At 46.6% G+C, this 25231-nt stretch overlaps 2 protein-coding genes across 2 annotated transcripts; one reads left to right on the top strand and one right to left on the bottom strand.

Moving 5' to 3' along the window:
- Nucleotides 1-1206: 1206 nt before the first annotated feature.
- Nucleotides 1207-12322, top strand: NR1I3 (nuclear receptor subfamily 1 group I member 3; the record flags this gene model as incomplete). Its single annotated transcript, XM_087705170.1, is given in 6 exon segments — nucleotides 1207-1403; nucleotides 2761-2966; nucleotides 4394-4539; nucleotides 9702-9818; nucleotides 10155-10260; nucleotides 11242-12322. Coding segments are annotated over 6 exon segments (911 nt in total), but the record flags the coding sequence as incomplete, so codon positions are not given.
- A 1977-nt stretch (nucleotides 12323-14299) lies between these two features.
- TOMM40L (translocase of outer mitochondrial membrane 40 like) lies at nucleotides 14300-24630 on the bottom strand. Its single transcript, XM_087705169.1, has 9 exons — nucleotides 24053-24630; nucleotides 22918-22985; nucleotides 22250-22342; nucleotides 20611-20712; nucleotides 20114-20219; nucleotides 18816-18938; nucleotides 16884-16960; nucleotides 15918-16020; nucleotides 14300-14945 (listed from the first exon to the last, which is right to left on the bottom strand). Exons 1-9 carry the CDS (start codon nucleotides 24156-24158, stop codon nucleotides 14806-14808), a joined length of 918 nt encoding a protein of 305 aa, XP_087561295.1. The 5' UTR covers nucleotides 24159-24630; the 3' UTR covers nucleotides 14300-14805.
- Between the last annotated feature and the right edge of the window lie 601 nt (nucleotides 24631-25231).

Below are 25231 nucleotides of genomic sequence, written 5' to 3'. Positions count from 1 at the left end.
AAATAAGAGCAAAGTTTGAAAAACGGCAAAAGAGAAGCCAATTTAAGACCGGCTTCAGATTGAAAAGGCTGCTGGCGGCGGGATGGGTGGGTGGGCTGGCATGGAAGGCAGAAATAGGGTCAGGGTCTTACTACCTGCCTAGGGGTTTACGGTCCAGTCAGTCCTCAACTTAGGAGCAAAATTGGGGATGCGGAAGGGAGGAAGGGAAGAATAGAGAAAGAAGGAGGGAAGGAAGGAAAGAGGGAGGGAGGAGAAAAGGAAGGGAGATGGATGAAATGGAAGGAGGGATGAAAGGAAGGAAGAAAAAAGGAAGCAAGCAAAGGGAGAAATAGAGAAGGAAGGAAAGGAAAGGAGGGAAGCAAAGGGAGAAAGAGAAGGAAGGAAAGAAGGGATGAGGGAAGCAAAGGGAGAAATAGAGAAGGAAGGAAGGAAAGAAGGAAGGAGGGAAGCAAAGAAAAAAATACAGAAGGGAGGAAAGAAGGAAGGAAGCAAAGGGAGAAATAGAGAAGGAAGGAGGGAGGGAGGAAGATGGATGTAATGGAGGGAGGGATGGAAGGAAGGAAGAAAAGGAGGGAAACAAAGGGAGAACTAGGGAGGGAAGGAAGGAAAGAAGGGATGAGGGAAGCAAAGGGAGAAATAGAGAAGGAAGGAAGGCAAGAAAGAAGAAGGGGAAGTAAAGGGAAAAATAGAGAAGGAAGGAGGGAGGGAGGAAGATGGATGTAATGGAGGGAGGGATGGAAGGAAGGAAGAAAAGGAGGGAAGCAAAGGGAGAAATAGAGAAGGAAGGAAGGAAGGAAAGAAGGAGGGAAGCAAAGGGAGAAATAGAGAAGGAAGGGAAGAGGGGGGGAGGGACGGAGGGAGGGAGGAAGATGGATGGAAGGGAGGGATAGAAGGAAGGAAGGAAGAAAAGAAGGAGGGAAACAAAGGGGAAAGTAGAGAGGGAAGGAAGGAAAAAGGAAGGAAGAATATGGATGTCACAGAGGGAGGGATGTACAGAAGGAAAGAAGAAAAGGAGGATGGAAGCAAAGGGAGAAATAGAAGAGAAAGAAAGGCAAGATAAGGACAATCTTAAGCCACCTTTTTCAGTAATTATTATTATTTATTAAAAAAAAATCTGTCACTAAACGGAACGGCTCCAAGATGGGGACAACTTGCAAACCAGCATTTGAGCCCCGATCGTCTTCCCCCCCCCTCCTCCTCTGCCAGTGATCATGTCGGAAGACGCCCTCTACGCCCGCCGAGCGCTGCGTAAGCGGAAGATGCAGAAATGCCCCCCGATTCTCCCAGCCGACCCCCCGGAGGATCCTGGCTTGTCTCCTGAGCAGGAACACCTGATCGAGATGCTCACGGAAGCTCACAAGAAACACTTCGATTCCACTTTCTCCCAGTTCATCCACTACCAAGTGAGCCATTCAGAAGGAGGACCGATCTCCTCCCTTCACACAACTCTCTTAACCCGGGTTTAGGCTCTCTTCGGTCGGGGTTTAAGACAGCCCCAGATCGGGGTGTTGAAACCAAAGACGGGCCCGCTGATACTGACAGTCCTCGGTTTACAACCACAAAAGACCCCCAAATTTCTATTACGGGGTGACGTCGGTTCCGTTTCGCAACCTTTCTGGCCGCGGTTGTTAAGCGAATCGCCACCGTTGTTAAGTTAGCCGTGCGGCTGCTAAGGGAAAACGGGCTTCCCCATGGTCAGAAGGTCGCAAAAGGGGATCACACCACCACTGCGACCGTCGTAAGTCCATGCCAGTTGCCAAGGGGTGTCTGAATTCGGTTTAGGTGACCACGGGTAGACGTAAGTGTGAAACCTGGTCCGGATACACTTTTCTCAGGGCCGTCGTAACTTCCAAGGGTCCCGAAATGAACCGTTGTAAGTCGAGGACTACCTGTAGACGTCATGGTGGTGAATCCTAAAGGTTAGAGAGTTTAGATCAGTGCTGAACAGCGAGGAGGGAAGCGGTGATCTATGCATTGCCCTTCCATAATACAGAATAAAATTAATCACATCAAATAAAAAATGTCAAAATAAAATAAACATCATCATTTAACGACCCCATAATCCCTGGGCAACTGAATGGAGTTTGTTTTTAACTGGCCGGATGCCTTTCGTGTCACCAGTGCAGAGTTTTGTTCAGCAGATAATATTCTCATCTTGCCCAGAGAGAAATGTATCTGCCTCTACCTAGGCTCGAACTCACAGCCTGCCGATTGTGAGGCGAGAGCTACGCCTCTGGGCCTCCGCACCGCTCCTCAAAATAAAATAAAGAATCGTAACAAAATACGATGCCATGATAAAATAAAAATATCCAAATAAAATTAAACCGAAGACAAAATATCAACATGAAATCGAGTAAAAAAATAAATCAACATCAGATAAGACCTCAAATTGGATCCTGCAAAACTACCTTGAGGGCAAGACACCCCTAACACGGCTTGGTGTGTGTGTTCTGTTAAGATACAGCCTGTTGTGCCTTAAAATGGCTTCTACTGTACTGCCCTAAAATGGCATCTACTGTACATCCGACATTAGAAATTACGTTTAGTCCAGATATTTCCCCTCCTATATATTCCCGGCTAGTATAGAATAAAAAAATACCAAACTAGAATATCAAAATGAAGCAATCCCAAATAAAATATCGTATCGAGAATCGAGGACACCTGTAAGGCAGGATGGGGTTGTCCCAGCTCTGGGGTTAGGGGGAAGGTCTCACCCACAGCATCCTCAGTAAAGGCATCTGACCCAGCTTCTCTCTGCAGCCGCCAGTCCGTCTCGGTCTCCATAATCCGGACATCCGAGGTTCTCAGGAGGCTTCCTTCTCTTCTCTGTATCTCCTGTCCGCCCACGAGGACAATCCGGAGGAGGTCCTACCCGACGTCTTCTCCCTCCTGCCCCTGTTTGCCGACCTCAGCACCTTCATGATCCAACAAGTCATCCAGTTCGCCAAGGCCATCCCAGCTTTCAGGTGAGTGTGGAGGAGTTGTGAGGGTGGATGGACCGTCTCAATCTTCCCTGAATCTAATCCGGGAGAGAAGCAACCTTGGAGTGAAGGAGAAACTTCCTAATGGTGAGAGGACAATGAAGCGGTGGAACAGCTTGCCACTAGAAGTTATGGGTGCTCCTCCATCACTTTAAGGAGAGACTGGACCGTCATTTGTCTGAAATAGTATGGGGTTTCCTGCTTGAACAAGGGGTTGGACTAGAAGACCTCCAAAGTTCCTTCAACTCTGTTATTCTGCTATCCTTCCTTCCTTCCTTCCTTCCTTCCTTCCTTCCTTCCCTTCAATCCATCTATTTATCTACTCATCTTCCTTCCTTCGTTCCCTTCAATCCATCTACTAATCTTCCCTTCCTTCCTTCCTTTCTTCCAATCCATCTATTTATCTACTCATCTTCCTTCCTTCCTTCTTTCCTTCCTTCAATCCATCTATTTATCTACTCATCTTCCTTCCTTCCTTCCCTTCAGTCCATCTATTTATCTACTCATCTTCCTTCCTTCGTTCCCTTCAATCCATCTACTAATCTTCCCTTCTTTCCTTCCTTTCTTCCAATCCATCTATTTATCTACTCATCTTCCTTCCTTCCTTCTTTCCTTCCTTCAATCCATCTATTTATGTACTCATCTTCCTTCCTTCCTTCAATCCATCTATTTATCTACTCATTTTCCTTCCTTCCTTCCCTTCAACCCATCTATTTATTCATTTTCCTTCTTCCTTCCTTCCTTCCTTCCTTCCTTCCTTCCTTCCATCCATCCATCCATCCATCCATCCATCCATCCATCCATCCATCCATCCACTCATCTTCCCTTCAATACATCTATTTATCTACTCATCTTCCTTCCTTCCTTCCTTCTTTCCTTCCTTTCTTCCCTTCAATCCATCTATTTATCTACTCATCTTCCTTCCTTCCTTCCTTCCTTCCTTCCTTCCTTCCTTCCTTCCTTCCTTCCTTCCTTCCTTCCTTCCCTTCAATCCATTCATTTATCTACTCATCTTCCTTCCTTCCTTCCTTCCTTCCTTTCTTCCCTTCAATCCATTCATTTATCTACTCATCTTCCTTCCTTCCTTCCTTCCTTCCTTTCTTCCCTTCAATCCATCTATTTATCTACTCATCTTCCTTCCTTCCTTCCTTCCCCTCCTTCAATCCATCTGTTTATCTACTCATCTTCCTTCCTTCCGCCCCCCCTCCTTCTCCACGTGTGCCCACACCCATAATTCAATCCCCTCCCTGCCCCTTTGCAGGTTCGTGTGACCCCCTCTGCCCCCAGGCCCTGTTTTGGTCCTAGCGGGCCTCCCTGAAGCCTCCGGAGGCCGGAAACAGCCAACTTCTGGTAGGCTCTTCTTAAGAGCATCCCCACAGCCTCCGCCTCTAATCTTGGTCTTCCTCCCTTAGAAATCTGCCCATTGATGACCAGATCTCCCTTCTAAAAGGAGCCACCCTGGAGATCTGCCAGATCCAGTTCAACACGGTGTTCAACGAGGAAACCAACACTTGGACCTGCGGCCCACATTGTTACACCATCCAAGATGGCGCCCTGGGTAGGTCGGGTGGTGAGTGTGGAAGAGAATTCATGGTGTGCCTCTTGTGAGTTCACAATTGTTGTGCGTCACACCAGACACTTCTGCACGCGGGGAGGAGCTGTCCTGAGCTGCCTCTACCTTCACCCAATGTTCTTTCACCTCGGCAATATTAAGATTGTGTGGACTTCCACTCCCAGAATGCCCTAGCTAGCAGATTGCGAGGGAATTCTGGGAGTTGAAGTCTTAAACCATGCTGGCTGGGGAGTTCTGGAAGTCCTCCCATCTTAAAGCTAGGGAATTCTGGGAGTGGAAGTCCACCCATCTTAAAGCTTGCTGGCTGGGGGATTCTGGGAGTTGAAGTCCATCCCTCTTAAAGCTTTCTGACTGCGGAATTCTGGGAGATGTAGTCCATCCCTCTTAAAGCTTGCTGGCTGGGGGATTCTGGGAGTTGAAGTCCATCCCTCTTAAAGCTTGCTGGCTGGGGGATTCTGGGAGTTGAAGTCCATCCCTCTTAAAGCTTGCTGGCTGGGGGATTCTGGGAGTTGAAATCCATCCCTCTTAAAGCTTGCTGGCTGGGGGATTCTGGGAGTTGAAGTCCACCCCTCATAAAGCTTGCTGGCTGGAGGATTCTGGGAGATGAAGTCCATCCCTTTTAAAGCTTGCTGGTTGGGGGATTCTGGGAGTTGAAGTCCATCCCTCTTAAAGCAAGCTGACTGGGGAATTCTGGGAGATGTAGTCCATCCCTCTTAAAGCAAGCTGACTGGGGAATTCTGGGAGTTGAAGTCCATCCCTCTTAAAGCTTGCTGGCTGGGGGATTCTGGGAGTTGAAGTCCATCCCTCTTAAAGCTTGCTGGCTGGGGGATTCTGGGAGTTGAAATCCATCCCTCTTAAAGCAAGCTGACTAGGGAATTCTGGGAGTTGAAGTCCATCCCTCTTAAAGTTTGCTGCCTGGGGGATTCTGGGAGTTGAAGTCCACCCATCTTAAAGCAAGCTGACTGGGGAATTCTGGGAGATGAAGTCCACCCATCTTAAAGCATAGTTAATTGGAGAATTCTGCCAATTGGTCCACTATCTTAAAGCCTGCAGGCTGGGGAATTCTGGAAGTTTAAACCAAGCTGGCTGGAGAACTTTAAGCCGAGCTGGCTGGGGGAATTCTGGGAGTCGAAGTCCACCCCTCTTAAAATTGCCAAACGTTGAAAAACACCCCCCTCCTACCTACACACTCACTTATAGTTGGTGGAACTATTTTTATTTCTATTTCTTCCGAGAAAGGAAATGAAAACGAGAAGAAGTTGGACGTGAAAGATGAACCTAAGAGCCGAGAACATATACATATTTCATTATATACGAGAAATTATTCGCTGCCATTTTTAAATACCCAAGAAACTTAGCTTGTAGGATGAAACTATATCGACCAAGTTTCCCAGTCCTCGGATCGAAGGCCGAGCCAGCCCATCAAACCATCCTAAATTATAAATATTGTGATTATTTCGGCTGCCGCCAGCCCCCTCAATTCTCCCATTTTGCACCCGTAATTGTTTAATCTCTCAATTTATAGATCGGTAATGCAGAAACCCGCTCGCTATTTAAATCTCCGGCACAGTGTATAAAGCAACGTACGGATTGCAGAAGAAAACAAGGGCAATGATTAATTTATATGCTGCAGTATTAAAAAAGGCCTCACCCCGTCTGGCACCATTATTTGTTAAAGAGTTCCGTGGTTCAAACCGAGGGGTTGCAAACCCAGGGAGCTGCGAAGCGAACAAACCATGATTGGTGGCTACGTTAGGAGAAGGCCCCCATGCCCCATTGCTAAGCGAATGCAGCAATGATTAATGATTAGTGAGGTACTAACTAATACCACTCCATAAAGCCCTAGTAAGACCACACTCCATCCAGTTTTGGTCACCACGCTATAAAAAAAGAGGTTGAGACTCTAGAAAGAGGGCAGAGAAGAGCAACCAGGATGATGAGGGGACTGGAGGCTCAAACAGACAGTTGCAGGAACTGGGCTAGTCTAGGGAAGAGAAGGACCAGGGGAGACAGGAGAGCATCTTCCAATATTTGAGGGGCTACCCCAGAGAGGAGGAAGGGGGTCAAGCTATTCTCCAAAGCCCCTGAAGGCCAGAGAAGGAAGAATGGATGGAAACTGACCAAGGAGAGATTCAACCTGGAAATAAGGAGGAATTTTCTGACAGGGAGAAGAATCAACCCATGGAACAGAAGTTGCCTTCAGAAATTGTGGGAGCTTCATCCCTGGAGGCTCTCAAGAAGAGACTGGACCTGTCAGAAATGGTGTAGGGTCTCCTGCTTGAGCAGGGGGTTGGACTAGATGACCTACAAGGTCCCTTCCAACTCTGTTAATCTGAATCTATCTAAGATGATCAAAGGCCTGGAGGCTAAAAACCTACGATGAACGGTTGCAGGAACTGGGCATGGCTGGTCTAGGGAAGAGAAGGACCAGGGGAGACAGGAGAGCATCTTCCAATATTTGAGGGGCTGCCACAGAGAGGAGGAAGGCGGTCAAGCTATTCTCCAAAGGCCAGAGAAGGAAGAATGGATGGAAACTGACCAAGGAGAGATTCAACCTGGAAATAAGGAGGAATTTTCTGACAGGGAGAAGAATCAACTCATGGAACAGAAGTTGTGGGAGCTTCATCCTTGGAGGCTTTCAAGAAGAGACTGGACTGCCCTCTGTCAGAAATGGTGTAGGGTCTCCTACTTGAGTGGGGGGTTGGACTAGATGACCTACAAGGTCCCTTCCAACTCTGTTAATCTGGCGAACGGAGAGATTAATTCTCGGGGAATTAAAATTGAGAAATCTGCTTTCGGTTAGTTCAGCCTGGTCAGAGAGGGTATCTAATTGGGCAAAACTTTGGCTATCCGAAAAGGTGGTGGCCTTGATGGAGAATCCTTGACGTACGACGATTTGCTCAAAGTTATGACTGGGAAAAAAAGTGACTTTGGACGGTTTTTTCACACTTTTACAACTCTGTCGACCCAATTAACATAGAAGCACTTGGCATCGTCCTGTATTTACGACGGTTGTAATGCAATGTCCCAGGGGTCATTTGATCGCCATTTGCTATCCGACAACAAGGTTCGCTTAATGACAGTGTGGGATTCGCTTAACAACTAAAACGATGCACTCGGCGGCCACGATCAAGTCAGGCACAGCTTGCTGAACCACCGTCGTGCTTAGCGACATAAATTCTACTTTGGCTTGTGGTCGTAAGGCGAAAACTGCCGTAGCCACAGGTAATATATTTCATTCTAGTTTCCCATTGCCAGAAAAACTGGCCAAAAAAAGAATGGTTTAGAGGATTACGTGGTTAATCTACCCAAATTTGATATATATAAAGGCAAAAGTTCCCCTCGCACATATGTGCTCGTCGTTCCCGACTCTAGGGGGCGATGCTCATCTCCGTTTCAAAGCCGAAGAGCCAGCGCTGTCCGAAGACGTCTCCGTGGTCATGTGGCCGGCACGACTCAATGCCGAAGGCGCACGGAACGCTGTTCCCTTCCCACCAAAGCTGGTCCCTATTTTCTGCATTTTTTACGTGCTTTCGAACTGTTAGGTTGGCAGAAGCTGGGACAAGTCACGGGAGCTCGCTCCGTTACGCGGCGCGAGGGATTCGAACTGCCGAACTGCCGACCTTCGCGACCAACGAGGCTGCTGGGAATTGTAGTTTGGCAATCTCTGGAGGGGGCTACGGGGTTTTTTCTCCAAAACCTGTCTGTTTCAGAAAGCGACATCCTATTCTCTCCCCCATCGTCCTCGGGATCCCCCCTGGGGGATTAATATTAAAAGCATTGGATTAATTAAGAGCCAGATAAACGAGGCTGAACATCTGGATGGTTGGTGTGTGAGGTTTTTGTTGTTGTTGTTGTTTTTATTCCCAGAGTCCAGATAAATAGAATAAACTGTAATTAATCTCGGGGAGAGATTAAACCGCCATGGAGCCAAGCATGGAGAAGAGATTATGGAGATTTCCTGCTGGGAAGGTGCCGGTGTGTGTTTGTGTGTGTGTGTGTGTGTGTGTGTGTGTGTGTGTGTGTGTGTGTGTGTGTATGTCTGTGTGTCTGTGTGTGTGTGTGTGTGTGTGTGTTTGTGTGTGTGTTTCACAAGTGCGTCAAATTGGAGCTGCCTTGGGTTGTGTGAAAGCCCCCTCCTGTGGGCAAACAGGGGTATTTATCCAAGGAAGGAGAGAAAAAACCAGGATGGCTTCCGGAAAGCTCACTGATCCCACCTTTTCTTTCTTTTTCTCTCTCACACTTTCTCTCTCTCCTGTCTCCGGCTTTCTTTCTTTCCTTCTTTTTTTCTCTTTCTTTCTTTTTCTTTCACTTTTTCTCTCTCTCACTATCTCTTTCTCATGTCTCCTTCTTTCTCTCTCTTTTTCTCTCCCTCACTTTCTCTCTCTCCTGTCTCCCTTTCTTTCTTTCCTTTTTTCTCTTTCTTTCTTTCACTTTTTCTCTCTCACACTATCTCTTTTTCCTGTCTCTCTCTCTCTCTCTCTCTCATTCACTTTCTCTATCTCCTGTCTCCCTTTCTTTCTTTCTCTCTTTTCTCTTTCTTTCTTTCACTTTTTCTCTCTCACACTTCTTTTTTTCCTCTCTCTTTCTTTCTCTTTCTTTCTCTCTCTCTCTCTCTCACTTTCTCTATCTCCCATCTCCCTTTCCTTCTTTGCTCTCTCTTTCTCTTTTCTCTTTCTTTCACTTTTTCTCTCTCACACTATCTTTTTTTCCTGTCTCTTTCTTTCTCTTTCTTTCTCTCTCTCTCTCTCACTTTCTCTATCTCCTGTCTCCCTTTCCTTCTTTGCTCTCTCTTTCTCTTTTCTCTTTCTTTCACTTTCTCTCTCTCTCACTTTCTCTCCTATCTCCCTTTCTTTCTTTGCTCTCTTTCTCTCTTTTTTCTCTTTCTTTTCTCTCTCACTTTCTCCTATCTCCCTTTCTTTCTTTCTTTCTTTCTTTCTTTCTTTCTTTCTTTCTTTCTTTCTTTCTTTCTTTTTTATCTTTCTCTCTTTCTCTCTCATGTTCTCTCTCTTCTGTCTCCCTGTCTCCATCTCTCTCTCTCTTTCCCTCTTTTTCTCTCACTTTCTCTCTCCTCTCCCTTTCTCTCTCTCTTTTCTCTCTCTTTATCTCTCACACCTTCCTTCCTTCCTTCCTTTCCCCCCCCCCAGCTGGATTTCAACAGATCTATTTAGAGCCGCTGCTGAAATTCCACATCAGTTTGAGGAAACTGAGGCTGCATGAAGCTGAGTACGTCTTACTACAAGCCCTGGTGCTGTTCTACCCAGGTGAGACCCCCCCCCAGCCCACCCCGTTCACGAGGGGGCTCTATCCCACCTGCCCAACATTCAGGGGAGATGAGGATTCCTGCTCTGGATGGAAGGGGGTCAGGCTAGATGACCTCTAAAGCCCCTCCTAGTCTTTTTTTTAATTCTATATATAATTCTACTGGATCCCTGCCTTGACCAGGGGGTTGGACTAGATGACCTCTTAGGAGCCTAGGATAGCTTCAGCTTCCCTTCCCTTTCCCTTTGCTCCGTTTCGCTTCCTCGGGGGCCACCCGCTCCTCCCAGTCCTCCCCCCTCTTCTTCCTCCGCACCCCCAAAAAACCTCTCCCTTCGTAGATCACGTGGATGTGACCCAACGGGAGGAGATCGATCGGACCCAGGAGATGATTGCTCTGACCTTGAAGAAATACATCGACCACTGGCATCCCTGGCCGGAAGGCAGGTAAGAATCTTCAAGCCCATCCATCTTAAAGCCTGCTGGCTGGGGGATTCTGGGAGTGGAAGGCCTCCCCTCTTAAAGCAGGCTGGCTGGGGGATTCTGGGAGTTGAAGTCCACCCCTCTTAAAGCAGGCTGGCTGGGGGATTCTGGGAGTTGAAATCCATCCCTCTTAAAGCTTGCTGGCTGGGGGATTCTGGGAGTTGAAGTCCATCCCTCTTAAAGCTTGCTGGCTGGGGGATTCTGGGAGTTGAAATCCATCCCTCTTAAAGCTTGCTGCCTGGGGGATTCTGGGAGTTGAAGTCCATCCCTCTTAAAGCTTGCTGACTAGGGAATTCTGGGAGTTGAAGTCTATCCCTCTTAAAGCTTGCTAGCTGGGGGATTCTGGGAGTTGAAGTCCATCCCTCTTAAAGCTTGCTGGCTGGGGGATTCTGGGAGTTGAAGTCCATCCCTCTTAAAGCTTGCTGCCTGGGGGATTCTGGGAGTTGAAGCCCGCCCCTCTTTAAAGGATGCTGGCTCAAATGGCTTTGAGTGAAATATTTTTAAAGGGATGCCTGTATTATAACTAGTCCTCAATTTACGGCTGCAATTGACACCCGAATTTCTGGCAGTCGATAAGCGAGTCACGCCGGATTCTGCGGCCTCGTTTTACCTCAGATGTTAAGCAAACCGCTGCCGTTGTTAAGTGAACCCCATGGTCATTAAACGAATCCAGCTTCCTCCATTGACAGTTTCCCACAAGCAAATTCAAGAGGGTGGGATGGGGGGGTCAGATTCACTTTAACGACAGGATTCGCTTCGTGACGGCAGCAATTCCCTTAAATTGGCTGAGGAGAAATTTACTTTAACCGGCGCCTGGCTTGGAAACGTTGGCCTCGGTTATGGTCGTAAGTCGAGGACCACATGGAATTAGGGATGGCGGAGGAAGGAAGACGGGACAAACTGGATGGAGGGGTCTTTAAATCTTCTTTTTTCCTCCCCCCTAAGGTTTCTCTATGCCAAACTTCTCCTGCTGTTAACCGAGCTTCGGACACTCAAAGTGGAAAACACCCGTCAGATCCTCCATATCGACGACCGTCAAAACCTCTCTTCCTTGACCCCCCTGCTCTCCGAAATTATCAGCTAAAAGGGGGAAACCTCTGCTTTGCAAATAGATACAGGCTCCCCCCCCCCGACTTACCACATTTGGTTTAGTGACCATTCCGAGTCACTAAACCGGAAAAAGGGACATGTCTCACACTTACGGCCGTGACTGCACCCTCAAATGCTCGCATTTATGACAGTTGCGGTGTCCCGGATTCGGGGGAATCCCCTTTTGGGACCTTCCAACCAGCAGAGCCAAGCGGGGTGGGGTGGAAAGCCAGGTTCACTTAACGACCGTGTTCCATGTTATTAGCCAGAACGGCAGTGATTTACTTAAGTAAATAATTAGCGTCCATACGGAAAACGCGGCGTAAAATGAGGCAGATGTCACTTTTTAAAGGACCGTCTCATTTAGCAACGGAAAATTTGCCCTCAAGGTGGTTGTAATTAGAGGACTATCAATATGGTAAAAACACACACACACACACACACACACACACACACACACACACACACGCATCTGTGCCCAGTTCTAGTCAGCGGCTTCCTTTTTCCCCGCTGTGATCCAAATTCAGAGACGCTCGACAACCGACTCGCATTTACGACGGTCGCAGTATCCGGGGAGGAGGGATGTGCGGCCCTCACGTGATCCACTTTTGCGACCTTCTGCCGAGCCGAGTCCCCTTCACAACCGTGTTCCTAACGGGACAGTGATTCACTTAACGACGGTGGCCAGAAAGGCCGCACTAGGGGGTGAAATTCACATAAACGATGTCTCGCTTAGCAACGTACATTTTTTGGGGGGGCTCCATTGTGGTCGTGAGTCGAGGACTGAATTCCAGCGGGCAGAGGATTCTCTTGGAAATTGCTATTTTGCTCATTTCTACGACGCGACGAGGAAATGGACTCTTCCCCTCCCTGCTCTTCCAGTAGCACTTTAATGGTAGCAATTAAATTAAATTAAAACGTGGTTTATTTTTCCAGATTGGTTTTTCATCTTTTGTGGGTTCATTCAAAAGCTTTCCCTGCAGGTTTATTGAATATTTTTTTATTTATCTTTTCATCCAGCCATGGTATCTATTTATCTATTTATCTATTTATCTATTTATCTATTTATCTATCTATCTATCTATCTATCTATCCATCCATCCATCCATCCATCCATCCATCCTTCCATCACCTCTCTCTCCATCCATTTATCCATCCATCCATGTATCATCTATCTATCTATCTATCTATCTATCTATCTATCTATCTATCTATCATCTATCCATCCATCACCTCTCTCTCCATCCATTTATCCATCCATCCATCCATCACCTCTCTCTCTCCATCCATTTATCCATCCATCCATGTATCATCTATCTATCTATCTATCTATCTATCTATCTATCTATCTATCTATCTATCTATCTATCTATCTATCTATCTCTTAAGTATTTATATCTATATCACTCTATATCTATGTCTATTTATCTATCTGTATTTATCTATCTCTCTATAACTTATCTATCACTGTATCTTATCTATCTATCTATCTATCTATCTATCTATCTATCTATCTATCTATCTATCTACCTACCTACCTACCTACCTACCTACTTACCTCCTTTTTCCTATCTATCTATCTATCATCTATCTATCTATCTATCTATCTATCTATCTATCTATCTATCATCTATATCTATCTATCTATCTATCATCTATATCTATCTATCTATCTATCTATCTATCTATCTATTTATCTATCTATCTATCTAACTATCTATCTTTATCTATTTACCTACCTACCCACCTTACCTTGTAGATTAGCCTCTTTCATCTACCTCATCTTTTATTTCTATGCATTTCTTTCTTTTCATCTATTTTTAGCGAACATCTTTTCTACCGTATTCCTTTTCATCGATTTGATGTTTTTATTTCCGTCTATCTTTTAATTTTATCTGCCACCTTTTCTTTACCATCTTTCTTTTTGAGTTTATTTTATTTTTATTATCTTTTTTAAAAATTTTATCCATTTTTATCTATTTATCTATTTTGTTTTATTTTTAGATTTCTTCTCATGTATTTTTTTTTCATCTTTTACCGTCTTTCTTTTCATCCAGTTTATTTGTATCATTTTTTTAAAAAAAAATCATCAATTTTATCTATTTAGCTATTTAATTTTTAGATTTCTACCATCTTCCTTTTCATCTAACTTCCGTTTGATTTTCATCTGTCTATTTTTATCCATCATCTTTACCATTTTTATTCTCGTGCATTTTACCTATTGATCTGTTTTATTTATTCATTATTGTTTACCCCTCATTTTTCTTTTTATCGCTTTTATCCCTTTCGTGTTTATCTGCCATCTTTTCTTGGTTGATCTTCTATCCTCTCCCTTTTATTCCATGTATTTATCTATCCGTTTTACTGTTTAACCGATCATCTGTTCTTTTCATCTCTCGGTTCTCTTCCCCGCACTCAAAAGGGGCAGGAAAAAAGAGTCACTAACCGAATGGTCGTAACGAGAGGATTATGGAACACGGTGGCTCAGGGGCTAAGACGCTGAGCTTGTCAATCAGAAAGGTCGGCGCTTCGAATCCCTAGCACTACGTAATGGAGTGAGCTCCAGTTCCTTGTCCCAGCTTCTGCCAAATTAGCAGTTCGAAAGCAGGTAAAAAATGCAAGTAGAAAAATAGGAACCACCTTTGGTGGGAAGAGAACAGCGTTCCGTGCGGCTTCGGGAGTTGAGTCATGCCGGCCACATGACCACGGAGACGTCTTCGGACAACGCTGGCTCTCCGGCTTTGAAACGGAGATGAGCACCGCCCCCTAGAGTCGGGAACGACTAGCTGCACATATGTGCAAGGGTAATCTTTACCTTTAACTAGAGGATTACTTCTAAACTTTGAGAAAAGTGGCACAGCTTCCCTTCTATGACGTATCATTAAAAGGTGTTAAAAGAACCAGACTGGAGGGGTTTTGAGGGGCTAGAAAACTCAGCCACGTCATCATTTTAATCATATTTAGAGTCACCATTGCACTGAAAGTCGTACATTCGGATTTGTGGTCCCTGCCCCTGAATCAGCCGAAGAGCACAAACTGTCCAGGAAACAGCAGCTGAGTTGGAGGGGGGGGGGGGTCTTCGGAATTTCAGGACCCCCCTAATGTCACTCACACCAAAATGGCGCCGATCCCTCGCTCCGCTGAGGAATCTGGGCCTCTGAACTCTCCAAAGACCACCGAACGAAGAAAAAGTTTGCCACCACCTGGACCCAAAATCCTGTGCCCGGTGTGAACGTTGCCCTTTAAGCCCGCGAAATCAGGAGTCCCGGGTGAGAAACGGCGTGTGTTTCCCCCCCCGGGCAGGAATTGTGTGCACGGAGCCACGGAGGCGGCTGTGGCATCACCGCGTAGCTGTGGCACAGCGGCCTGGGCACTGATACACTCGTGTCCATCATCCATCATGTTAAGCGACGCAGGCCCTCAACCGACGATGATGCTGAACCCGCAGTGGAACCGGTGCTTCCAATGGTTGAGGAAGGCGCCTAGCGCTAAAGTCACGGGCAAAGGGGGGATTTTCTTCTCCAGGACTGCCCCCACGCACCAGTTACTGTCCAGAAAGCCTGGAGGAAGGAAGGAGGAGGAGGAGGAGGAGGCGTTAGTGGCAGCTTGGCCTAGTGGTTAAGGCACCCGGGGTTTAGGCAACCAGGGGAGGGTGAGTTCTAGTCCCAGGTTAGTCATGAAAACTGACTGAGTGACTTTGGGCCAATCGCGAGAGGCTGGGAGTTCTAGTCCAGCCTGAGTCATGAAAACAGATTGGGTGACAAGGGTTATCACCTGGAGACTGGGAGTTCTAGTCCAGCCTGAGTCATGAAAACAGATTGGGTGACAGGGGTTATCATCTGGAGACTGGGAGTTCTAGTCCTGCCTTAGTCTTGAAAACTGACCCTTAGGCATGAAAGCTGGCTGGGTGACTTTGGGCTAATCACTAGGAGACAGTGAGTTCTAGTCCTGCCTTAGGCAGGAAAGTCGATTGGGTGACTTTGGGCCAATCACCAGGAGATGGGGAGTTCTAGTCCTGCCTTAGGCATGAAAACAGACTGGGTGACTTTGGGCCAATCACGAGAGACTGGGAGTTCTAGTCCAGCCTGAGTCATGAAAACAGATTGGGAGACAGGGGTTATCACTTGGAGACTGGGAGTTCTAGTCCTGTCTTAGTCTTGAAAACTGACTGAGTGATTTTGGGCCTATCACCAGCAGACGGGGGAGTTCTAGTCCTGCCTTAGGCATCAAAACAAACTGGGTGACTTTGGGCCAATCACCAGGAGACAGGGAGTTCTAGTCCCGCCTTAGTCATGAAAACAGACTGGGTGACTTTGGGTCAATCCCCAGAAGTACAGTGAGTTCTAGTCCCATCTTAGGTGTAAAGCCAACTAGCTGACTTTGGGCCGATCACCAGGAGACAGGGAGTTCTAGTCCCGCCTTAGGCAGGAAAACTTTTGGCCAGGAAAATGGGAAGTACAGTTGTTGTCCCTTCAACGAGAGAGGGATAATTGGCAGAGTGTAGGACCTACTGATGGTTTAATTTCACTCACCTTTGAAAATCATATTGGCTTCGGGCAGGTTGAGTTGATACCCGTAAGCGAAGCTCGTCTCTTGCAGCCGGGTGTTGGCTTCGAATTCCACGCCAACCTGAATCTGCCAAGGAGAAGGGGGGGTGGGAATGGAAGTCAAACTCTTAAGGCTATTGGGGAAAAGTGGAGGAGGAGAAGAAAAAGTCAAAGAAAGGTGTGGAGGAGGAACAGGAGACATGAAGGAGGAAGGAAAAAGGAAGGAAGAGGAGGAGAAACAGAAAGTGGAGAAGAAAGAGATGAAGAAGAAAAGGAGGAGGATGAAGAGAAGAAAGATAGAGAGGAAGAGAAGGAAAAAAGGAGGGGGAAAAGGAGAAGAGGAGGAGGAGGGAGAGGAAGGTTAGGAGGAGAAGGAAAAGAAGAGATTAGATGGAGGAGAAGAAGACAAGAAAGACATGAAGGTCACAAGATGAGAAGAAAAGTAGAAAAAAAGACGAAGAAGGAAGAGAAAAATGAGAATACAAAAGGAAGATGAAAATTAGAAGGAAAAAGGTGAGAAGAGAACAGGAAAGAGATGAACATTAGAAGCAGGAGGAGAAAAAGATCAGAAGGAGATGCAAAAAAAGAGAAGAAACGAATAAAGCGATGGAGGAGGGAGAAAAGGACAAGGTGAAGAAGAAAGAAAAGGAGGAGGAGGAGGAGGAGGAGGAGGAGGAGGAGGAGGAGGAGGAGGAGGAGGAGGAGGAGGAGGGGGGGGGGGAACTGTGGAGTCCTTGGTGCTCTCTGAACTTGGCTGTTTTCTTGCAGACATTTCATAACCCAACTAGGGAACATCATCAGTGCTAGAAGGGAGTAGGATTTGCAGAATAGAGGAGGAGGAGGAGGAGGAGGAGGAGGAGGAGGAGGAGGAGGAGGAGGAGGAGGAGGAGGAGGAGGAGGAGGAGGAGGAGGAGGAGGAGGAGGAGGAGGAGGAATGGTGGTTCAACTCACCTGATCATTAGCTCGGTGGTAGTAACTGGCATGGGCTCCCGCATACCCCAAATTAAGGGTGGCTATCCATTTGAGAGCTAAAATAAGGCACAAATATTATGAAATATCATTTCTAATTATTAAATATACTGCGTGTCTTCTTTGGGGCAGGGTGCAAATAAAAGAAGCATTAGAAACACGAAACCATCATTAAAAACAAGCCTTGGCAGATCCTTTTTGCCTTGACTCCATCCTGACTCCATCCAGATCCCAGACTCCATGCGGGATTTCCAAAAACCCAAAATAAATAAATAAATGCATTTCCTCTAACTAAACAAGACAATTTGGCCGTCTCTGCGAATTCGGTCATCTTTGCCCCATCATCCCCAACGTTCCCGATTATTTATCTACCAAGAATTGGAGCCACTGATCCATCCAAAGTCCAACTTAACTCTTCAGCTGAACTTAAATATTTGACTTTGGATTAGGCTCAGTGGGAGAGGTCAGGAGTTTCTTTTTCTTTCTTTCTTTCTTTCTTTCTTTCTTTCTTTCTTTTTCTTTCTTTTTCTTTCTTTCTTTGATTTTCTCTTCTTCCTTCCTTCTTCCCTTTCCTTTCTTCTTTCCTTGTTTCTCTTATGTTCCCTTTCTCCTTCTTTTCTTTCCTTCCTTTCATTTCTCTTATATTCCCTTTCTTCTTTTCTTTTTCTTCCTTTCTTTGATTTTCTCTTCCTTCTTTCCTTGTTCTATATTCCTATTTCTCCTTCTTTTCCTTCCTTCCTTCCATTTCTCTTATATTCCCTTTCTTCTTTTCTTTTTCTTCCTTTCTTTGATTTTCTCTTCCTTCCTTCTTTCCTTGTTTCTCCTATATTCCTATTTCTCCTTCTTTTCCTTCCTTCCTTCCATTTCTCTTATATTCCCTTTCTTTTTTCTTTCTTTCTTTGAATTTCTCTTCTTCCTTCCTTCCTTCTTTCTCTTATATTCCTTTTTCTCCTTCTTTTTCTTCCTTCCATTTCTCTTATATTCCCTTTTCTTTTTTCTTTCTTTAACTTTCTCTTCTTCCTGCCTCCCTTTCCTTCCTTCTTTCCTTGTTTCTCTTATATTCCTTTTCTTCTTTTCCTTCCTTCCTTCTATTTCTCTTATATTCCCTTTCTTCTTTTCTTTCTTCTCTCTTTGCCTTGTCTTTCTCTTCTTCTTTCCATTCCTTCCTTCCTTCCTTCTTTCCTTCTGTTTCTCTTATATTCCTTTTCTCCTTCTTTGTCTTCCTCCCTCCCTCCCCTTTCTTTTCCTTCCTTCCTTCCATTTCTCTTATATTCCCTTCCTTTTCTTTTTCTTTCTTTCTTTTTCTTTCTTTGCCTTGTCTTTCTCTCCTTCCATTCCTTAATTTCTTCCATTTCTTATATTCCTCTTCCCCTTCTTTTCCTCCCTCCCTCCCTCCCTCCCATTTCTTTTCCTTTCTTCCTTCCATTTCTTATATTCCTTTTTTCTTCTTCTTCTTCTTCTTCTTCTTCTTCTTCTTCTTCTTCTTCTTCTTCTTCTTCTTCTTCTTCTTTTCTCTCTCTCTCTCTCTCACGCGTGCGCTGTTGTCTTTCTCTTCTCTCCTTCCTTCCTTCCTTCCACCCCCTCCCATTTCTCTCTTTTTCCTGTTTTTCCTGGCTTCTCAGCTCCTTCTTCCCCTGAAAAACAATATGCTGTTCTTTTCAGAACTGTCTTTGGGCTGCAAGAGAGCGAGGCCTGAAATTTACACTGCAGTTTAGGCATGTTGGCGTCTCTTGCCGTTCTTGTCCCCTGCTGTTTTTGATCGTGGTGGGGCATTTTTAGAGCACATAAGGTTCTACAAACCACTCTTATCCCTGGAAAACCCAGGAACTGTTCCTCTGATGGCATCCGGCGGAGACCCCTGAATTGGGGACAATCCGATTCTCCCTCCGTGGCCCTCGGAAAGGAGCTACTCACCGGTGTACTTGCCAGCCAAAGTCACAATGGTTCCTTCTTCCCCGGCACGCCGGTGATACACCAGTTCACCCCCCAGGACCAACCGTGACGTCATGCTCTGGAGGAAGTGTGCCACAAGAATCACTGCATGGAATGAAAACATGGGAATGGGTCAGTTGCCACTGGCAGGGAACATCTCTTTTAGGCCGGCTCTTAAAAAGTGACCCCTGCACTGGCCATCCCCAGGTTGCAAATGGAGAACTATCCGTTCGTTGGTATTGTTTAGTAGAAGGTTTCCCAAAGTTTAAAATGTATGGGAAGGGAGGAAGGAAGGAAGAAGGGAAGGAAGGAGAGGAAAGAAGGAGGGAGGAAGGGAGAGAAGGAATAAAAGAAAGGAGGGAGGGAGGGAAGGAAGGAAGAAGAGGAGAGGAACAAAGGAAGGAAGGAGGGAGGGAGAGAAGGAACAAAGGAAGGAAGGGGAGGAAAGAAGGAAAAAGAAGGGAGGGAGGGAAGGAAGGAGGGAGGGAGGGAAGGAAGGAAGGAGAGGAAAGAAGGAAGCAAGGAGGAAGGAAGAGAAAGAACAAAGGAAGGAAGGAAGGAAGGAAGGAAGAAGGGAGGGAGGGAGAGAACAAATAAAGGGAGGGAATGAGGGAGGGAAGGAAGGAGTGAGGAAGGGAGGTAGGGAAGGAAGGAAGGAGAGGAAGGAAGGAAGAAAGAAAGAAGGGAGGGAGGAACAAATAAAGGAAGGGAAGGAGGGAGGGAAGGAAGGAAGAAGGGAGAGGGGAAGGAAGGAGGGACGAAGGGAGGAAGGGAAGGAAGGAAGGAGAGGAAGGAAGGAAGGAGAGGAAGAAAAGGAATGAGGGAGGGAGAGAAGGAACAAAGGAAGGAGAGGAAAGGAAGGTTGGAAGGAGGAAGGAAGGAAAAAAAGAAAAAGAAAGAAAGGAAGGGAAGAGAAAGAGGGAGGGAGGAACACTGAGAAAGGGAGACAAAGACAGATAGGGTGGGAGAGAAAGAAAAAGAAAATGGAAGGAAGAAAGGAGGGCGGGAGGGACGGAAGGAGAGGAAAGAAAAGAAGAGAAGGGAAGAAGGGAGGGAGGGAGGAGGAAGGAAGATGGATGGGTGGAAGGAAAGAAGGAGGGGAGGAAGGAAGACTGAGAGACAAAGACCAAGAAAGAGAAGGTGGGATAGAAAGAGAAAAAGAGAGAGAGAGACAAAAAGAATGGAAAGGGGAAAGAAGGAAAAGAAAGGAAGTAAATGGATGAATAATGGAAGGGATGCCAATCCCTGCCAAAGATTATCTGTGTGACACACTCACTCACCGGATTCGTTGATCAGATCGGGGTTCCCCAGTGTCAGAGTGGCCGTGTAATCATCCCCCCGATATTCCGTATCAAACTGCCAAGTGGTGAATTTGGCCTGTTGAGTCTAGAACAGGGCGAATCAGTCAGGAATTGCCTTTTTAACAAAGAAATCCTAGTCTACACTTCACATCCTGAGCCCTTCGCAGTAAGTACCAAGGACAGAGAGAAAGAAAAAACAGGAATGCCGTAGGATAGAAGAACGAGGCAGGGGGGAAAAAGGCACACTTGAAAGAAATCTAGCATCTCAAGGGAGTCCCTAACTTTCTACCTGCGGGGAAATTCCTCCTTTCAAAATCTGCACCTGAGCTGCCATCTTTCAAAATCACTATCCCCAATTGTATATATATTTATTCCATCATCCAAAGGCGGCTCAGGGGCTAAGACCCTGAGCTTGTCGATCGGAAAGCTCGGTTTCGAATTCCCGACGGACGGGCAGGGAGAGAAACCGCCGTTACCTGGAAAACCGCTTTGGTTCGTATCCGCTCTGCTATAAGATGGAGGACTTGGGCGCTGAGGCTTCCGACGTTGCTGATATCGCCAATAAGGGTGGGAAAAGTCTAGGAAAAAGAACCAGGGGGATTAAAAAAAAAAGGATTGAATGAATCTTCTCTCTATATAAAAATGGCCGTGTATGTGTATGCATCTGTGTGTCCCCCAGCGTAACTCTGGACTGCCTGGAGCAATTTCAACCAAACTTGAAACACAGATGACTTACTCTCTGGAAACTAATACTGTGGGGGTAAGACACCTCTAACACTTCTCGGGGTCTGTGTTCTGTTAAGATACATCCTGTTGTGCCTTTAAATGACTTCTACCGTACTGCCTTAAAATGGCTTCTACTGTACAGCACAGTGGAGTGACCATGGTAACGGCTTCACAGTACATAACAAGGGGGCTCCCTCTGGTAAGGGGGAAAATCCAACATTAAAAATTTCGTTTGGTCCGGATATTTCCCCACTATAAATAAATATCTGGGCAACGCCGGGTTATCCAGTAGTTAAAAAAATAAAACGGGCAGAAACTCTCTTTCAAAGCTTATAATTTTGGCCGAAATTTCACTGCATTTCCAAGAAACTTTTCAATTATTAATCCTTCTTCCATGACCTGTTTATGGCTTGATTTCTGGTAAAAGGAAAATAACAATTTTGCCCATTCTAGGAAAATGGGCTTTTTTAAAAAAGAAAAAATAAACATGTAATTTTATTTGAATTGAATTATTTTAAAACTTTAAATATTTAGGTTTTAAATTTTGTTTAAAATAAATGACTCAAGATAGTGGACAAAACTGATACTGCTTTCTCTTCCTATTTTCTCCCACAACGACAGCCCTGCGAGGTTGGGTTGGGATAAGAGGGAGGGACTGGCCTAAAGCCACTCAATGGGCTAAGGTGGGACTAGAATTCACCGTCTCCTGGTGATTGGTCCAAAGTGACGCAGCTGACTTTTACGCCTAAGGCGGGACTAGAACTCACTGCCACCTTGTGATTGGCCCAAAGTCACCAGCCACCTTCATACCTAAGGCGGGACTAGAACTCGCCGTCTCCTGGTGATTGGCCCCAAGTCACCAGCCACCTTCATTCCTAAGGCGGGACTAGAACTCACCGTCTCCTGGTGATTGGCCCCAAGTCACCAGCCACCTTCATACCTAAGGCGAGACTAGAACTCACCGTCTCCTGGTGATTGGCCCAAAGACACCAGCCACCTTCATACCTAAGGCGGGACTAGAACTCACCGTCTCCTGGTGATTGGCCCCAAGTCACCAGCCACCTTCATACCTAAGGCGGGACTAGAACTCACCGTCACCTTGTGATTGGCCCAAAGACACCAGCCACCTTCATACCTAAGGCGGGACTAGAACTCACCGTCTCCTGGTGATTGGCCCAAAGACACCAGCCACCTTCATACCTAAGGCGAGACTAGAACTCACCGTCTCCTGGTGATTGGCTGCCTTTCATACCTAAGGATTGTTAACTAACCTGATTTTACAAGCCATATTTCAAGGAACCCAAAATCCACCCACTCGTATCCTGGGAATTAGGACCCAAAAGACAAATTAAATCCCATTTTGACCAGAAATAATCTATTTTCACTCACCTCTGTAGGACTGAGTTGCTGGTCTCCAACATACGTCGTGTTCAGATGGTAACCTGAGTGGCCAATGGTGCTCATGTGAATGGTGTGGGCTACCTACAGTGGGTGGAAAAAAAAACCCAGCAGCAAGCTTTAAATCAGAAGACGAGGCATGCAGGTAGTCCTCATTGAGCCCAAAACTTTCGCCGCAAAGTGAAAGCTTCGCCCCGTCTTACGACCTTTCCGGCTGCCGCGGTTAAGTGAATCCCTCACTGCAGGCATTAAATTAGTGCCACGGTCGTTAAGCGAATCCGGGGGCTGCGGGTCAGTAGGTCGCAAAAGGGGATCACGTGACACCCTACCACCACCCCGGTCACAAATACGAGTCAGTTGCCAAGTGTCTGGATTTTAATCGTGGGGAGGCTGCAATGGGCGTAAGTGTGAAACAGCGTCCTAAGTCCCGTTGTTCAGTGCTGTCGTAATTTTGAGTCGTCCCTAAACAAACCGTTGCCACTCAAAAATTATCCGTAGAAAGACAACTTGGTTTAATGTCTGTTTGCTGGCTGAGCGGGGGGGGGGGAGAGATAGGGTTCCCTCCTTCCACGACTCCACACAACCACCCCCTTGGGGGCAGGCTAAGGTATTACGAAGCCCCTCATCCACTACCCATCCGTAGAAGCAAGGAGACTCACCTGGAAATGGCTACTGAGAGATTTATTAATTATCAGTTTGACGCCTTCTATTTGTTGGGGGAAAACATCTGAAACGGTTTAAAAAAAGAGAGAGAGAATTTGAAGCCACATTTAAACTTATTATTTATTCGTAAACATTTTGATTACAGCGTATTGTCAGGGTATATCAAAGAAAAACAGAGAGAGAAGCAAACAAGATATTAATTAACACATATACAGGCGACAATAGTAATAATATAACAGAAGAATTTGGGCTCCATTTCTTTATCTTAGCTTCTTATTTAGCTTGTCCACAATTCCGTTAATTATATTGGCCTTTTCGTAATTATAAACCGTCTTTCTATTTAATTCATACATAGCAATCGTCTTTCCTCATCAGAGAGCACCAAGGACCCCACAGTTCAACCCTGAGCTGCAAATATTCTCTTCTATCCAATCCACTTGTATGTAAACAGGGAGCAATCCCAATTCCCTTCTAACCCTGATGATGTACCCTAGCTGGGTCACGAAACGTCTGCAAGAAAACCACCAAATTCAGAGAGCACCAAACACCCCACAGTCCTTCCTTCCTTCCTCCTCCTCCTCCTCCTCCTCCTCCTCCTCCTCCTCCTCCTCCTCCTCCTCTTCCCCCTCTCCTTCTTCCTCCTCTTCCCTCCTCCTCCTCTCCACAATCCTCATCCCTTCTAGCACTGATAATATTACCTAGCTGGATCACGAAACGTCTGCAAGAAAACCACCAAATTCAGAGAGCATCAAACACCCCACAGTCCATCCTCCTCCTCCTCTTCTTCCTCCTCTTCTTCTTCCTCCTCTTCCTTCCTCCTCCTCCCCACAATCCTCATGCCCTTCTAGCACTGATAATATTACCTAGCTGGGCCATGAAACGCCTGCCAGAAAACCACCAGGCTCAGAGAGATCTAAAGACCCCACAGTCCTCCCCCTCTTCTTCTTCCTCCTCTTCCCCCCTCCTCCTCCTCCTCCTCCTCCTCCCCACAATCCTCATTCCCTTCTAGCCCTGATAATATTACCTAGCTGGGCCATGAAACGTCTGGGAGCAAAACACCAGCCCCCCCCCCAAGGACCTGCCAATCAAATCTATCCCTAGAGAAGCAAAATAAAAATAAATCTGTTTTACCTTTGCATTTGCGGTGAAGTTCGTCGAAGCTACCCGGGTTGGAGAGTCCTTCGGCCCGGCGAGCCCCTTTCCGTGGGGCGGAGAAGGGAGCCAATATATTCCCCATATCCTCTCTCTCCTTCCCCCCCCCCTCCTCACCTTAAGCCTGGCTACCTAGCCAAGGCTTGTCCCATCAGTTTAACCACGATTGAAGGCTTGTGTTATTTCACACCAGGAACCCCACCTGAGTGGCTCCTGGGGAATCCAGTGGGGTGGGAGGAAAAATAATAATAATAATAATAATCCTTTGGCAGACATGAGGATGGGAAATAAAAATAGAATAAAAATGGGGATGCTTCCTCTTGCGAAATGGAGAGGGGGGGGAGAGAATGGGAGGCTTGTTTTTTTGGGGGGGCGCAGAAATAAAGCTTGGGGGGCTGGGGGGAACCAGACCCCCCTTTATTTTCAAAAGAAAAAGGGCAGATTGGCTGGGGGGGAAAGGGGGGGTCAGAAAGGCGTCAGGCATTCAGAGCCCCCCCCCCAGTTTTCCTTCCCCCCCTCGGTGATCTTGATGGGGGCGGCCATCTTCCCCGCCCCACTCCTCCTTATCTCCCCCCTCCCCTCTCCACCCCGCCCTCTTTTTCAAAGGATGCGATTGGTCCTCGGGAGGAGCGGAAAGCCGAGCGGAGCAGCGGATTGGATGGAAACAAGGTAGCCAAGCTGAGCCTTTGATCTCTTCCCCGCTTTCCCTTTCACGCCGCTCTCCGATTGGCTGGAAATGTTGCGCGAACGTTCGGAGGGGCTTTTTTGGGCGGGGGTCCCGCGGGTGGGGGGGTCCCTCCTCCTCACTTGTGAATGCGCCCCCGGGCAAACCTTCGTCCTCTGGCTTGAACAGAGTGTTGTCCTTCAACCGTGTCTGCATCACTGTGTTTACACACACCCAGAAAATCTGCTTACACAAGGTTTTTACGCAAGCCACAATTGCCCCCTTCCCAAGAGAATTGAGGAGGGGGTGGCCGGTTTAGACAGGGCGGGGAAGGGGGGGGCACGCCAAGGTTCCTCCTAGAGTCAGGAACGAGTAGTACGCACGTGCAAGGGGAAACCTTTACCTTATTATTATATAATACGATAATACAATACAATAGCAGAGTGGGAAGGGACCTTGGAGGTCTTCTAGTCCAACCCCCTGCCTAGGCAGGA

This window comes from Thamnophis sirtalis, unplaced genomic scaffold, assembly GCF_051295495.1.
Source record: "Thamnophis sirtalis isolate CommonGarterSnake01/CBP01778 unplaced genomic scaffold, rThaSir2_p1.2 scaffold_2, whole genome shotgun sequence".
In the NCBI taxonomy this organism is placed as follows: domain Eukaryota; kingdom Metazoa; phylum Chordata; class Lepidosauria; order Squamata; family Natricidae; genus Thamnophis; species Thamnophis sirtalis.
Note: the sequence above shows the minus strand (reverse complement) of the source record. Positions and strands in the feature narration are given on the sequence as shown.

Bases quoted from the DNA above. Each gene is read 5' to 3' on its own strand.
- TOMM40L (XM_087705169.1), bottom strand. From the start codon at position 24,158: ATGGGGAATATATTGGCTCCCTTCTCCGCCCCACGGAAAGGGGCTCGC. The intron at 22,986-24,052 runs GTAAAACAGATT...AAACCGTTTCAG, and splicing joins ACTTCACCGCAAATGCAAAG to ATGTTTTCCCCCAACAAATA. The intron at 16,021-16,883 runs GTGAGTTGAACC...TCTCCTTGGCAG, and splicing joins ACCACCGAGCTAATGATCAG to ATTCAGGTTGGCGTGGAATT.